At 41.6% G+C, this 14,588-nt stretch overlaps 1 protein-coding gene across 2 annotated transcripts in view; it reads right to left on the reverse strand.

Moving 5' to 3' along the window:
* dip2a (disco-interacting protein 2 homolog A) overlaps positions 1-14,588 on the reverse strand; it is a 289,945-nt gene that overhangs the window by 113,019 nt on the left and 162,338 nt on the right. For both annotated transcript variants that reach the window (XM_029701943.1, XM_029701944.1), the window contains exon 5: positions 916-1,143. In XM_029701943.1, the coding sequence (XP_029557803.1) occupies positions 916-1,143 (228 nt within the window). The remainder of the gene's footprint in view (positions 1-915; positions 1,144-14,588) is intronic.

A 14,588-nucleotide genomic window follows, 5' to 3' on the forward strand; every position in this document is an offset into this window, starting at 1 on the left:
TGGGCTATTGTGATGTCATTATGGGGTATTGTGATGTCATTATGGGCTATTGTGTGTAGATTGATGAGGGAGATAACTATTTAATCCATTTTAGAATAAGGCTGTTATATTACAAAATGTGGAAAAAGTCTGAAGTCTGAATACTTTCCGAATGCACTGCATCTACAGTAGTTGGATGACCTCAGGGTTTTAGGGCCTTGCTGTGTGGTGAACAAGCCTAAAAGGACTGAGTCAGAATGAATGAGGTATCTGGGTATGGTTACGTAAAGGTGTTTTACCTATCTGGGTGCGGTTAGGTAAAGGTGTTTTACCTATCTGGGTGTGGTTAGGTGTGGTTAGGTATAGGTGTTTTACCTATCTGGGTGTGGTTAGGTAAAGGTGTTTTACCTATCTGAGTGTGGTTAGGTAAAGGTGTTTTACCTATCTGGATGTGGTTAGGTAAAGGTGTTTTACCTATCTGGGTGTGGTTAGGTATAGGTGTTTTACCTATCTGGGTGTAGTTAGGTAAAGGTGTTTTACCTATCTGGGTGTGGCTAGGTAAAGGTGTTTTACCTATCTGGATGTGGTTAGGTAAAGGTGTTTTACCTATCTGGGTGTGGTTAGGTAAAGGTGTTTTACCTATCTGGGTGTGGTTAGGTAAAGGTGTTTTACCTATCTGGGTGTGGTTAGGTAAAGATGTTTTACCTATCTGGGTGTGGTTAGGTAAAGGTGTTTTACCTATCTGGGTGTGGTTAGGTAAAGGTGTTTTACCTATCTGGGTGTGGTTAGGTAAAGATGTTTTACCTATCTGGGTGTGGTTAGGTAAAGGTGTTTTACCTATCTGGGTGTGGTTAGGTAAAGGTGTTTTACCTATCTGGGTGTGGTTAGGTATAGGTGTTTTACCTATCTGGGTGTGGTTAGGTAAAGGTGTTTTACCTATCTGGGTGTATGCCATGAGGTCAGCCAGCACGGCAGTGGTAGCGTGGCCCCTCCCTCCAGGATGGGATGAGGTGGAGGATGCAGAGGAGGAGGTGGAGGAGCCCTGGATGACTCTGTTAAACCAGTGTTCTACGTTCGGCGCCGGGTGGTTCTGGTACGGCGTGGAGGACACCATCCGGCCCGCACGACGCAGTGAACCCTCGTCTTCTGACGCCGAGGACGTGTCTGTGAGGTCAGAGGTTGAAAACAGGCAGGGAGGCAGGGTCACAGCAGACAGAGACAGGAAGTACCACTGTGCGTCCCAAATGGCACCCTATTCCCTATGCAGTGCACTACTTGTGAACTGGGCCCATAGGGTTATTTTATTACTATGCAACCAACTCATGCCTTGGAAGGGCGGAGAATGGAAACTAGGGGACGAGACAGACAGACAGACTCAAGGCTGAAACCCTTACCATAGGGCAGAGATCATCAACTAGATTCAGCCACCGGACGATTTTTTGTTGAGCGGACGGTCAGGGGCCCAAACATGCTTACAAATAAATTTGTAGACTGCAAATTGACCGCAAGAAGCCTAAACGGATATAATATTTGACCAAAACATAATAATTTCAAACTTGGCTTACATTTGTATATCAATATAATTTATTTATAAATGCCCTTTTTACCTCAGCAGTTGTCACAAAGTGCTATACAGAAAGCCAGCCAGAAACCTCAAACAGCAAGCAATGCAGGTGTAGAAGCACGATGGCTAGGAAAAACTCCCTAGAAAAGGCAGGACCTTGGAAGAAACAGAGGATCACAAATATCCATCGATATGCGTGGGAATAATTTGGAAGAGATTTCTCAAATGATCATGACTTGGATCTGATTTCGTGGTGTTTTTAGTCTCATGTAAATAAATGTTTCGGGGACATACCGTATGAAAACAAATCACGACAGCTGTGATGGAAACAGGACGCTTCGGAATCATTCTATAAACGCCGACAGATAATTTGTTCGTTCGGCATGGCGGGATCTTTTTGTGTCTGTACAATTAATTATAGGAGAAATGGCGGTGGAAACACCTTAATGTGCAAAAATGTATATAATAAACAGCACCATATTGAAGTAAACTTGTAGTCACGTGATATGGTGTGTGGTCCTCCCACTACGACTCAGGATGCTGTTTATTAGGCTACAGATTAAATACAGTGGCTTCCAAAAGGTATTCACACCCCTTGACTTATTCCAGATTTTGTTGTTACAGCCTGACTTCAAAACATTTTTTGTTTGTTTAAATGTATCACCCATCTACACACAATACCCTTTAATGACAAAAGTGAAAACATGTTTTTTATTGAAAATGAAAATGCATGAATCTCATTTTTATAAGTATTCACACCCCTGAGTGAATAGCTAAAAACACCACCTTTGGCGTGGATGACAGCTGTGAGTCTTTCTGAGAAAGTCTAAGAGCTTTGCACACCTGGACTGTACAATCATTTTCTCTTTATTATTTTTGTAACTGTCAAGTTGATTGATCATTTCTACCCATCTACCAGTAGGTGCCCTTCTTTGTGAGGCAATGGGAAACCTCCCTCGTCTTTTTATAATTTTTTGGGGGGTAGATCAGCTTTAATAATACAGATAGATTGTAGCTTCCACCAATGTAACTGTCTGCCAGAGTTGCAAAGAAACAGCCATATCTCAGACTGGCCAATATAATAAAAGATTAAGATGGGCAAAAGAACACAGACACTGGACAGAGGAACTCTGCCTAGAAGGCCAGCATCCCGGAGTCGCCTCTTCACTGTTGACGTTGAGACTGGTGTTTTGTGGGTACTATTTCATGAAGCTGTCAGTTGAGGATTTGAGGCATCTGTTTCTCAAACTAGACATTAATGTGCTTGTCCTCTTGCTCAGTTGTGCACCACTCCTCTTTCTATTCTGGTTAGGGACAGTTTGCGCTGTTCTGTGAAGGGAGTAGTACACAGCGTTGTATGAGATCTTCAGTCTCTTGGCAATTTCTCGCATGGAATAGCCTTAATTTCTCAGAACAAGAATAGACTGACGAGTTTCAGAAGAAAGGTCTTTGTTTCTGGCCATTTTGAGCCTGTAATCAAACCCACAAATGCTGATGCTCCAGATACTCAACTAGTCTAAAGATGGCCAGTTGTATTGCTTCTTTAATCAGCAGAACAGTTTTCAGCTGTGCTAACATAATTGCAAAAGGGTTTTCTAATGATCAATTAACCTTTTATAATGATAAACTTGGATTAGCTAACACAACGTGCCATTGGAACACAGGAGTGATGGTTGCTGATAATGGGCCTCTGTTCCATTAAAAATCTGCCGTTTCCAGCTACAATAGTCATTTACAACATTAACAATATCTACACTGTAATTCTGATCAATTTGATGTTATTTTAAAAGGACAAAAAATGTGCTTTTCTTTCAAAAACAAGGACATTTCTAAGTGACCCCAAACTTTTGAATGGTAGTGTACATATACAGATAAATACAGCAGAAATCAAATGTTTGGACACATCTACTCATTCCAGAGTTTTTCTTTATTTTGACTATTTTCTACATTGTGGAATAATAGTGAAGACATCAAAACTATGAAATAATACATATGGAATCATGTAGTAACCAAAAAAGTGGAAAACAAATCAAAATATATTTTATATTTGAGATTCTTCAAAGTAGCCACTCTTTGCATTGATGACAGCTTTATACACTCTTGGCATTCTCTCAACCAGCTTCATGAGGTAGTCACCTGGAATTAATTTCAATTAACAGGTGTGCCTTGTTAAAAAGTTAATTTGTGGAATGTGTTACTTAATAGTTTTGATGTCTTCACCATTATTCTACAATGTAGAAAATAGTAAAAATAAAGAAAACCCTGGAATGAGTAGGTGTCCACATTTATGACTGCTACTGTACATACACACAATACATAAACACATAAACACATACACGCATATAAATGCCCATCTTTCAAATATATTTACCACACCTCCCATAATTGGAGTTAACTAATGAACACCACCACCTAGGCTTCTACTTCCAGCTCATACAGTTGAAGTCGGAAGTTTACATACACTTAGGTTGGAGTCATTAAAACTCGTTTTTCATCCACTCCACAAATTTCTTGTTAACAAACTATAGTTTTGGCAAGTCGGTTAGGACATCTACTTTGTGCATGACACAAGTAATTATTCCAACAATTGTTTACAGACAGATTATTTCACTTATAATTCACTGTATCACAATTCTAGTGGGTCAGAAGTTTACATACACTAAGTTGACTGTGCCTTTAAACAGCTTGGAAAATTCCAGAAAATGATGTCATGGCTTTAGAAGCTTCTGATAGGCTAATTGACATCATGAGTCAGTAGGAGGTGTACCTGTGGATGTATTTCAAGGCCTACCTTCAAACCATTTGACAAATAAGAATATTCTCACTCTTATCCGAAATCAGTTCTTCATGTAGGTAGCCTACCCGCACTGTAAACTGTTAACTACAGCGCACGTGCCAAGACCTGAGTAGGCCCATCAAATCAAATTTTATTTATCACATACTTGGGCCTCTGGTTAGCAGGTGTTAATGTGAGTGTAGCGAAATGCTTGTGCTTCTAGTTCCTACAGTGCAGTAATATCTAACAAGTAATCTAACAATTCCACAACAACTACCTAATACACACAAGTGTAAAGGAATGAATAAGAATATGTACATATAAATATATGGATGAGTGATGGCCGAACGGCATAGGCAAGATGCAGTAGATGTTATAGAGTACAGTATATACATATGAGATGAGTAATGTAGGGTATGTAAACATTATATAAAGTGGTATTATATAAAGTGGCTAGTGATACATTTATTACATTCACTATTTTACGAAACAGTCCCACTGGGCACACTGGTAGAATCAACATTGTTTTTCTACGTGATTTCAATGAAATTACGTTGAACCAACATGGACTAGACGTTGAATTGACGTCTGTGGGGGTTTTGTGACAACTATCGGTAGAGTTGAAAATGGAAACACATTGACCTTTAGATTTTTATTGGGTACATGAGAAAACTAAAGCTAAAAAGTACATTTTGTGTACACTTATCACTTCCTGATTCTTTTCAGGAAGTTTGATGGAAACACCAATGGTGAGAAAATGCGCATATTTTCTTTATGCAGATTTTAGAATATTTGCATGAAAATCTGTCGCCAATTGGATGGAAAGCTAATAAGGCCCTTTATAATGTGGAACTATTGGCATTAGGCAGAAAACCAATTGTTGTTCAATATTTAGTTGATCAATAGATCATTGGGTTTTCTAGCTCCTGCCTTGGTAAAGGCTCTGAGATTAAATAGGCAACCATGTCGGGCTCTTATCGCACAGCAATACTGTAGCCTACCCATACTGTCAAATATTTACTGTGTTGGCAGGATGTTTTCATCTTCAGCAGTAATTTATGCTGTTTCTGGAAAAGGACTGTCAGTTTCTAAAAGAGAAGACAATGGTATATTGTTGTGGACCTGTCAGGAAGAATGTTCTGTTTTACCTCATTTCTGTGCAACTAGAACGAAAAAAAAAACGTAGATCACCTTTACTCCACACACAGAGACACCAAGCTTTCTCTCAGCCTCCATTTGGCAAATCTGACTCTATCTTCCTGATTCGTGCTTACAAGCAGAAACTCAAAACAGGAAGTACCAGTGACGCACGAAATACGGAAGTGGTCCGATGAGGCGGATGCTAAGCTACAGGACTGTTTCGTAGCACAGACTGGAATATATTCCGGGATTCATCCAATTGCATTGAGGCGTTTACCACGTCAGTCACCGGCTTTATTAATAAGTGGATCGACAACGTCATCCCCACAGTGACCGTACGTACATATCCCAACCAGAAGCCATGGATGACAGGAAACATCCGCACTGAGCTAAATCTGCCGCTTTCAATGAGAAGGACACTAACCCAGACGCTTATAAGAAATTCTGCTACGCCCTCTGACAAACCATCAAACAGGCTGTTCATTGACTACAGCTCAGCATTTTAAAAAAAAAGAAGATTTATTTCACCTTTATTTAACCATGTAGGCCAGTTGAGAAAAATGTCTCATTTACAACTGCGACCTGGCCAAGATAAAGCAAAGCAGTACGACACAAACAACATAGTTACACATGGAATAAACAAACATGCAGTCAATAATACATCAGAAAAAGTCTATATACAGTGTGTGCAAATGAGGTAGGATAAGAGAGGTAAGGCAATAAATAGGCCATAGTGGCGAAATGTGTGTCAGAGTGATAGATGTGCAGAAGATGAGTGTGCCGGTAGATACTGGGGTGCAAAGGAGCAAAATAAATAAAATAAATAACAGTATGGGGATGAGGTAGTTGGATGGGATATTTACAGATGGGCTATGTACAGGTGCAGTGATCTGTGAGCTGCTCTGACAGCTGGTGCTTAAAGTTAGTGAGGGAGATATGAGTCTCCAGCTTCAGTGATTTTTGTAGTTCTTCCAGTCATTGGCAGCAGAGAACTGGAAGGAAAGGCGGCCAAAGGAGAAATTGGCTTTGGGGGTGACCAGTGAGATATGCATGCTACGAGTGGGTGCTGCTAAGGTGAACAGTGAGCTGAGATAAGGCGGGCCTTTACCGAGAAAAGTCTTATAGATGACCTGGAGCCAGTGGGTTTGGCGACGAATATGAAGCGAGGGCCAGCCAACGAGAGCATACAGGTCGCAGTGGTGAGTAGTATTTGGAGCTTTGGTGACAAAATGGATGGCAATGTGATAGACTGAATCCAATTTGCTGAGTAGAGTGTTGGAGGCTATTTTGTAAATGATATCGCCGAAGTCAAGGATCGGTAGGATAGTCAGTTTTACGAGGGTATGTTTGGCAGCATGAGTGAAGGAATCTTTGTTGCGAAAATAGGAAGCCGATTCTAGATTTAATTTTGGATTGGAGATGCTTAATGTGACTCTGGAGAGTTTCCAGTCTAACCAGACACCTAGGTATTTGTAGTTGTCCACATATTCTAAGTCAGAACTGTCCAGAGTAGTGATGCTGGACAGGCAGCTACCGGGTGATGAGTATGCATTTCGTTTTACTAGCATTTAAGAGCAGTTGGGGACACGGAAGGAGAGTTGTATGGCATTGAAGCTCGTCTGGAGGTTAGTAAACACAGTGTCCAAAGAAGGGCCAGAAGTATACAGAATGGTGTCGTCTGCGTAGAGGTGGATCAGAGAATCACCCACAGCAAGAGCGACATCATTGATGTATACAGAGAAAAGAGTCGGCCTGAGAATTGAACCCTGTGGCACCCCCATAGAGACTGCCAGAGGTCCGGACAACAGGCCCTCCGATTTGACACACTGAACTCTGTCTGAGAAGTAGTTGGTGAACCAGGCGAGGCAGTCATTTGAGAAACCAAGGCTGTTGAGTCTACCAATAAGAATGTGGTGATTGACAGAGTCGAAAGCCTTGGCCAGGTCGATGAATACAGCTGCACAGCATCGTCTCCTATCGTTGGTGGTTATGATATCGTTTAGGACCTTCAGCGTGGCTGAGGTGCACCCATGACCAGCTCGTAAACCTAGAGTGGTCTAGAGTGTCTCCCCCTTTGAAGAGGGGGATAACCGCGGCAACTTTCCTATCTTTTGGGATCTCAGACGATACGAAAGAGGTTGAACAGGCTAGTAATTAGGGGTTGCAACAATTGCAGCGGATCATTTTAGAAAGAGAGGGTCCAGATTGTCTAGCCCGGCTGATTTGTAGGGGTCCAGATTTTGCAGCTCTTTCAGAACATCAGCTATCTGAAATGGGGGAGGCTTGGGCAAGTTTCTGTGGGGGGTGCAGAGCTGTTGGCCGGGGTAGGGGTAGCCAGGTGTCAAGCATGGCCAGCCGTAGAAAAATGCTTATTGAAATTCTCGATTATCGGTAGTGACAGTGTTCCCTATCCTCAGTGCAGTGGGCAGCTGGGAGGAGGTGCTCTTATTCTCCATGGACTTTACAGTGTCCCAGAACTTTTTTGAGTTTGTGCTACAGGATGCAAATTTCTGCTTGAAAAAGCTAGCCTTAGCTTTTCTAACTGCCTGTGTATATTGGTTCCTGACTTCCCTGAAAAGCTGCATATCGCGGGGGATATTCGATGCTAATGCAGAACGCCACAGGGTGTTTTTGTGCTGGTCAAGGGCAGTTAGGTCTGGAGAGAACCAAGGACTATATCTGTTCCTGGTTCTAAATTATTTGAATGTGGCATGCTTATTTAAGATGGTGAGGAAAGCACTTTTAAAGAATAACCAGGCATCCTCTACTGACGGAATGAGGTAAATATCCTTCCAGGATACCCGGGCCAGGTCGATTAGAAAGGCCTGCTCGCAGAAGTGTTTTAGGGAGCGTTTGACAGTGCTGAGGGGTGGTCGTTTGACCGCAGACCCATTACGGACGCAGGCAATGAGGCAGTGATCCTGGTTGAAGACAGCAGAGGTGTATTTGGAGGGAAGGTTGGTTAGGATGATATCTATGAGTGTGCCCGTGTTTACAGATTTGGGGTTATACCTGGTAGGTTCATTGATAATTTGTGTGAGATTGAGGGCATCAAGCTTAGATTGTAGGACGGCCGGGGTGTTAAGCATGTCCCAGTTTAGGTCACCTAGTAGCACGAGCTCTGAAGATAGATGGGGGCAATCAATTCACATATGGTGTCCAGGGTAAAGGTGGAGGCAGAGGGAGGTCTTTAGCAAGCGGCAACGGTGAGAGACTTGTTTCTGGAAAGGTGGATTTTTAAAATTAGAAGCTCCAATTGTCTGGGCACAGTCCTGGATAGTATGACAGAACTCTGCAGGCTCTCTCTGCAGTAGATTGCAACTCCGCCTCCTTTGGCAGTTCTATCTTGTCGGAAAATGTTATAGTTAGGGATGGAAATTCCAGGGTTTTTGGTGGTCTTCTTAAGCTAGGTTTCAGAGACGGCTAGGACATCCGGGTTGGCAGAGTGTACAAAGGCAGTGAATAAAACAAAAACTTAGGGAGGAGGCTGCTAATGTTAACATGCATGAAACCACTGCTTTTACGGTTACAGAAGTCAACAAATCAGAGCGTCTGGAGAATGGGAGTGATGCTGGGGGCTGCAGGGCCTGGGTTAACCTCTACATCACCAGAGGAGGGGTAGGATAAGGGTACGGCTAAAGGCTATAAGAACTGGTCGTCTAGTACGTTCGGAACAGAGAGTAAAAGGAGCAGGTTTCTGGGCACAATAGCATAGATTCAATGGATTCAACAACCACCCGATGTCACAGGAAGGCCAAAAAGATCATCAAGGACAACAACCACCCGAGCCACTGCCTGTTCATCCTGCTATCATCCAGAAGGCGAGGTCAGTACAGGTGCATCAAAGCTGGGACCGAGAGACTGAAAAACAGCTTCTATCTCAAGGTCATCAGACTGTTAAACAGTTAAACAGCCATCACTAACATTGAGTGGCTGCTGCCAACATACTGACTCAAATCTCTAGCCACTTTAATAATGAAAAATTGATGTAATAATTGTATCACTAGCCACTTTATATAATGTTTACATACCCTACATTACTTATCTCATATGTATATGCTGTACTCTATACCATCTACTGCATCTTGCCAATGCTGCACGGCCATCGCTCATTCATATATTTATGTACATATTCTTATTCATTCCTTTGCACTTGTGTGTATAAGGTAGTCATTGTGAAATTGTTAGGTTACTTGTTAAGATTTTACTGCATGGTCGGAACTAGAAGCACAAGCATTTCGCTAAACTCGCATTAATTTACGCATTGGGCAAAACAAGTGACCTGAGCTACTTTGAACGTGGTATGATCGTCGGTGCCAGGCGTGCAGATTCCAGTATCTCAGAAACAACAAACACCGAGAAGAAACAGTAACAGACCAAACGTAGAATAGGAAAACATGTTTCTTCTGAATCTCCTATTAGTGTTTAATGTTTAATCGATTAGTGTTCTAATCTCAGACCAAATAATGACAGGAATTGGAATTTGGGAAATCTTTCACAATCAGGAGAAGCAAACCTTGACCAGAGAAAGCGCTTTGTGGATGGAACCATCACCCAGTGGTAGGAGCAGTTATTTGGGGTAATGAAGGGTGTAACTTTAAAGTAAATAGAGGAAGAGATGAGTGTCAAATTACTATGAATAACCTGCAAATCAACAGGAAGGGGAAGAATGTTATGAGAATAATTAATGAGAGACCAGAAGGAAAACAGTGTAACGAGTATTCCGATTAACTCGAACCCAGAGCCCCTGACAAAAGAGATACAGCATCAGTAAAGTTAATGACAACTAGGACAACAACCTTCACTAGTGTTAGTATATAACAACTAGGACAACAACCTTCACTAGTGTTAGTATATAACAACTAGGACAACAACCTTCACTAGTGTTAGTATATAACAACTAGGACAACAACCTTCACTAGTGTTAGTATATAACAACTAGGACAACAACCTTCACTAGTGTTAGTATATAACAACTAGGACAACAACCTTCACTAGTGTTAGTATATAACAACTATGACAACAGCAGAACCACAAGAAAGCCAGTTGACACAAAGAATATGGACTTCTGTTATCCAAAAGGATAGTCAAAATGAAGAAATTACCTTCCGAGTTAAACATTGACCCAGAATTTAGGAAAGCATCACAAAATGGCTGGTATTAGTGGGCTCAGTACACGGCACAGAAACAGTGATAACTGTGTCTTATAGAGTAAAATCTCCTACGACAGATCTATTAATAGTTCCTGAACAGGCGACGTTTGAAGAAAGTGTAAAATGTAAAAATGATCCAATGTAAATCAGAGAAAGTACTACAATCCTTGGTGTAATATAGAATGCAGAATAGCACTAGGTTGGAGTAGAGGTAAGACTGCAATGACTAAAACACATGAGGGAGAACATGAACGTGCTGCTTATGACATCAAAACAACATTGGATGGACCTCAAAATGATAGACATACTGTGGTAAATGTGAACACTTCTATAGTTACCAAGATAATGGGATCGATGTAGGGAATACAACAGTAGAATGTCACACCACTTGGGTATTAGAAACTGCAAGGGGTTCAGACATTTAGTGAGAAAGGCTTAAATCGCATATATAAGAGGATCATGCATGCGGTAACATAACTAATGTAAGTCCATCTTTATCGATGCTAAAAAAAACAAGACACAGCAGATAATAAAAATAAACTATTGAATGTTTTACCAGCAAAATGGGCAGGACTTTGTACATTGGTTAGAGCAGTTTATCATCATTTACCACAACGAGACCAGACCACAACACAAAGGGTAAAAGAGAGAGTATGAATCTGAACCTAAAGTATACTTAGATGCAATTTAACAACCTGGAGGAGTTCCTAATGAATATAAAGTAAGAGATGAGATTAAATCAATATTCCTGTGGATATCACCTAACAAAAACCTAGAATGGGGGGGACTGTCCTATATGTAAGGATGAGGAATGTGCTTAAATGATATGCATAGTATGAAGGGATATAACCATGTAATCAATGGTAAAGGAATATATTCATACATGGATTGTAACTTTCGATAATAATGGATAAATGAAGTTAGAACTTCTAAACATTTAGGTAACATACGGTTTCCGGCTACGAGTGTCTATGGACCATGTCCTTTATCCTTTAACAGGTTTTTAATTGGTGATATAATGGTTGTTAGAGAGGTGTCTGAGAGGGAGGGCTTTATGTTTAGGTGTCTGAGAGGGAGGGCTTTATGTTTAGGTGTCTGAGAGGGAGGGCTTTATGTTTAGGTGTCTGAGAGGGAGGGCTTCATGTTTAGGTGTCTGAGAGGGAGGGCTTTATGTTTAGGTGTCTGAGAGGGAGGGCTTTATGTTTAGGTGTCTGAGAAGGGGGGCTTTATATTTAGGTGTCTGAGAGGGAGGGCTTTATGTTTAGGTGTCTGAGAGGGAGGGTTTTATGTTTAGGTGTCTGAGAGGGAGGGCTTTATGTTTAGGTGTCTGAGAAGGGGGGCTTTATGTTTAGGTGTCTGTGAGGGAGGGCTTTATGTTTAGGTGTCTGAGAGGGAGGGCTTTATGTTTAGGTGTCTGAGAGGGAGGGCTTTATGTTTAGGTGTCTGAGAGGGAGGGCTTTATGTTTAGGTGTCTGAGAGGGAGGGCTTTATGTTTAGGTGTCTGAGAGGGAGGGCTTTATGTTTAGGTGTCTGAGAGGGAGGGCTTTATGTTTAGGTGTCTGAGAGGGAGGGCTTTATGTTTAGGTGTCTGAGAGGGAGGGCTTTATGTTTAGGTGTCTGAGAGGGAGGGCTTTATGTTTAGGTGTCTGAGAGGGAGGGCTTTATGTTTAGGTGTCTGAGAGGGAGGGCTTCATGTTTAGGTGTCTGAGAGGGAGGGCTTTATGTTTAGGCGTCTGAGAGGGAGGGCTTTATGTTTAGGTGTCTGAGAGGGAGGGCTTTATGTTTAGGTGTCTGAGAGGGAGGGCTTTATGTTTAGGTGTCGAGAGGGAGGGCTTTATGTTTAGGTGTCTGAGAATGGAGGGCTTTATGTTTAGGTGTCTTATTTAGAATGCCATTGGGGTCCTGACTGATGACTTCAGATGGTGCTTCAATATATCCACATAAAGTTCCTTCCTCATGATGCCATCTATTTTGTGAAGTGCACCTGTCCCTCCTGCAGCAAAGCACCTTTAAACGGCTTGGAAAATTGCAGAAAACAATGTCAAGGCTTTAGAAACTTCTGATAGGCTAATTGACATCATTTGACTCAATTGGAGGTGTACCTGTGGATGTATTTCAAGGCCTACCTTCAAACTCAGTGCCTCTTTGCTTGACATCATGGGAAAATAAAAAAGAATCAGCCAAGACCTCAGAAAATAAATTGTAGACCTCCACAAGTCTGGTTCATCCTTGGGAGCAATTTAAAAAACGCCTGGTGGTACCACTTTCATCTGTACAAACAATAGTACGCAAGTATAAACACCATGGGACCACGCAGCCGTCATACCGCTCAGGAAGGAGACGCATTCTCTCTCCTAGAGATGAACGTACTTTTGTGTGAAAAGTGCAAATCAATCCCAGAACAACAGCAAAGGACCTTGTGAAGATGCTGGAGGAAACGGGTACAAAAGTATCTATATCCACAGTAAAACGAGTCCTATATCAACATAACCTGAAAGGCCACTCAGCAAGGAAGAAGCCACTGCTCCAAAACCGCCATAAAAAAGGCAGACTACAATTTGCAACTGCACATGGGGACAAAGATCGTACTTTTTGGAGAAATGTTCTCTGGTCTGATGAAACAAAAATAGAACTGTTGTTTGGCCATAATGACCATCGTTATGTTTGGAGAAAAAAGGGGGAGGCTTGCAAGCCGAAGAACACCATCCCAACCCGTGAAGCACGGGGGTGGCAGCATCATGTTGTGGCGGTGCTTTGCTGCAGGAGGGACTGGTGCACTTCACAAAATAGATGGCATCATGAGGAGGAAAATTATGTAGATATATTGAAGCAACATCTCAAGACATCAGTCAGGAAGTTAAAGCTTGGTCGCAAATGGGTCTTCCAAATGGACAATGACCCCAAGCATACTTCCAAAGTTGTGGCAAAACGGCTTAAATTCTCTGGGCTAGGTGGGACGCGACCGTCCCACCTGTGGGACACGACCGTCCCACCTGTGGGACACACTATTCAACAGCCAGTGAAATAGCATGGCGCGAAATACAAAGCAAAAATCTCATAATTTCATTTTCTCAAACAATCAACTATTTTACACCACTCTAAAGATAAACTTCTCATTAATCTAACCACATTGTCCGATTTCAAAAAGGCTTTACGGCGAAAGCATAACATTAGATTATGTTAGGACATAAACTTCACAAGAAAAACCACACAGCCATTTTCCAAGCAAGGACATGCTTCACAACAACCAAAAATACAGCTAAAATATTCACTAACCTTTGATGATCTTCATCAGATGGCACTCATAGGACTTCATGTTACACAATACATGTATGTTTTGCTCGATAAAGTTCATATTTATATCCAAAAACCCCATTTTACATTGGCGCGTGATGTTCAGAAAATGTATTCCCACCAAAACTTTCGGTGAATGTGCACATCAATTTACAAAAATACTCATCATAAACATTGATAAAATGTACAACAGTTATTGAAAGAATTATAGATAAACATCTCCTTAACGCAACCGCTGTGTCAGATTTTAAAATAGCTTTACGGAGAAAGCACATTTTTCAATATTCTGAGTACATAGCTTGCCATCAAAGCAAGCTATACAGACACCCGCCAAGTTCTGGGGTCAACTAAACTCAGAATTAGTATTATAAATATTCTCTCACCTTTGCTGATCTTCGTCAGAATGCACTCCCAGGACTCCTACTTCCACAAGAAATGTTATTATTGTTCGAAGTACTCCATATTTATGTCCAAATAGCTCCGTTTTGTTCGTGCGTTCAGATCACTATCCAAAGGCATAACGCGCCAGCGTAAATCCAGACACGAAAAGTCAAATAGTTCCATTACCGTTCGTAGAAACATGTCAAACGTTGTTTACAATCAATACTTAGGGTCTTTTTAGGATAAAACGCCGATAATATTCCAACCGGACAATAGCGTATTCATTCAAGAAGAAAAAGAG

This window comes from Salmo trutta, chromosome 20, assembly GCF_901001165.1.
Source record: "Salmo trutta chromosome 20, fSalTru1.1, whole genome shotgun sequence".
Taxonomy (NCBI): domain Eukaryota; kingdom Metazoa; phylum Chordata; class Actinopteri; order Salmoniformes; family Salmonidae; genus Salmo; species Salmo trutta.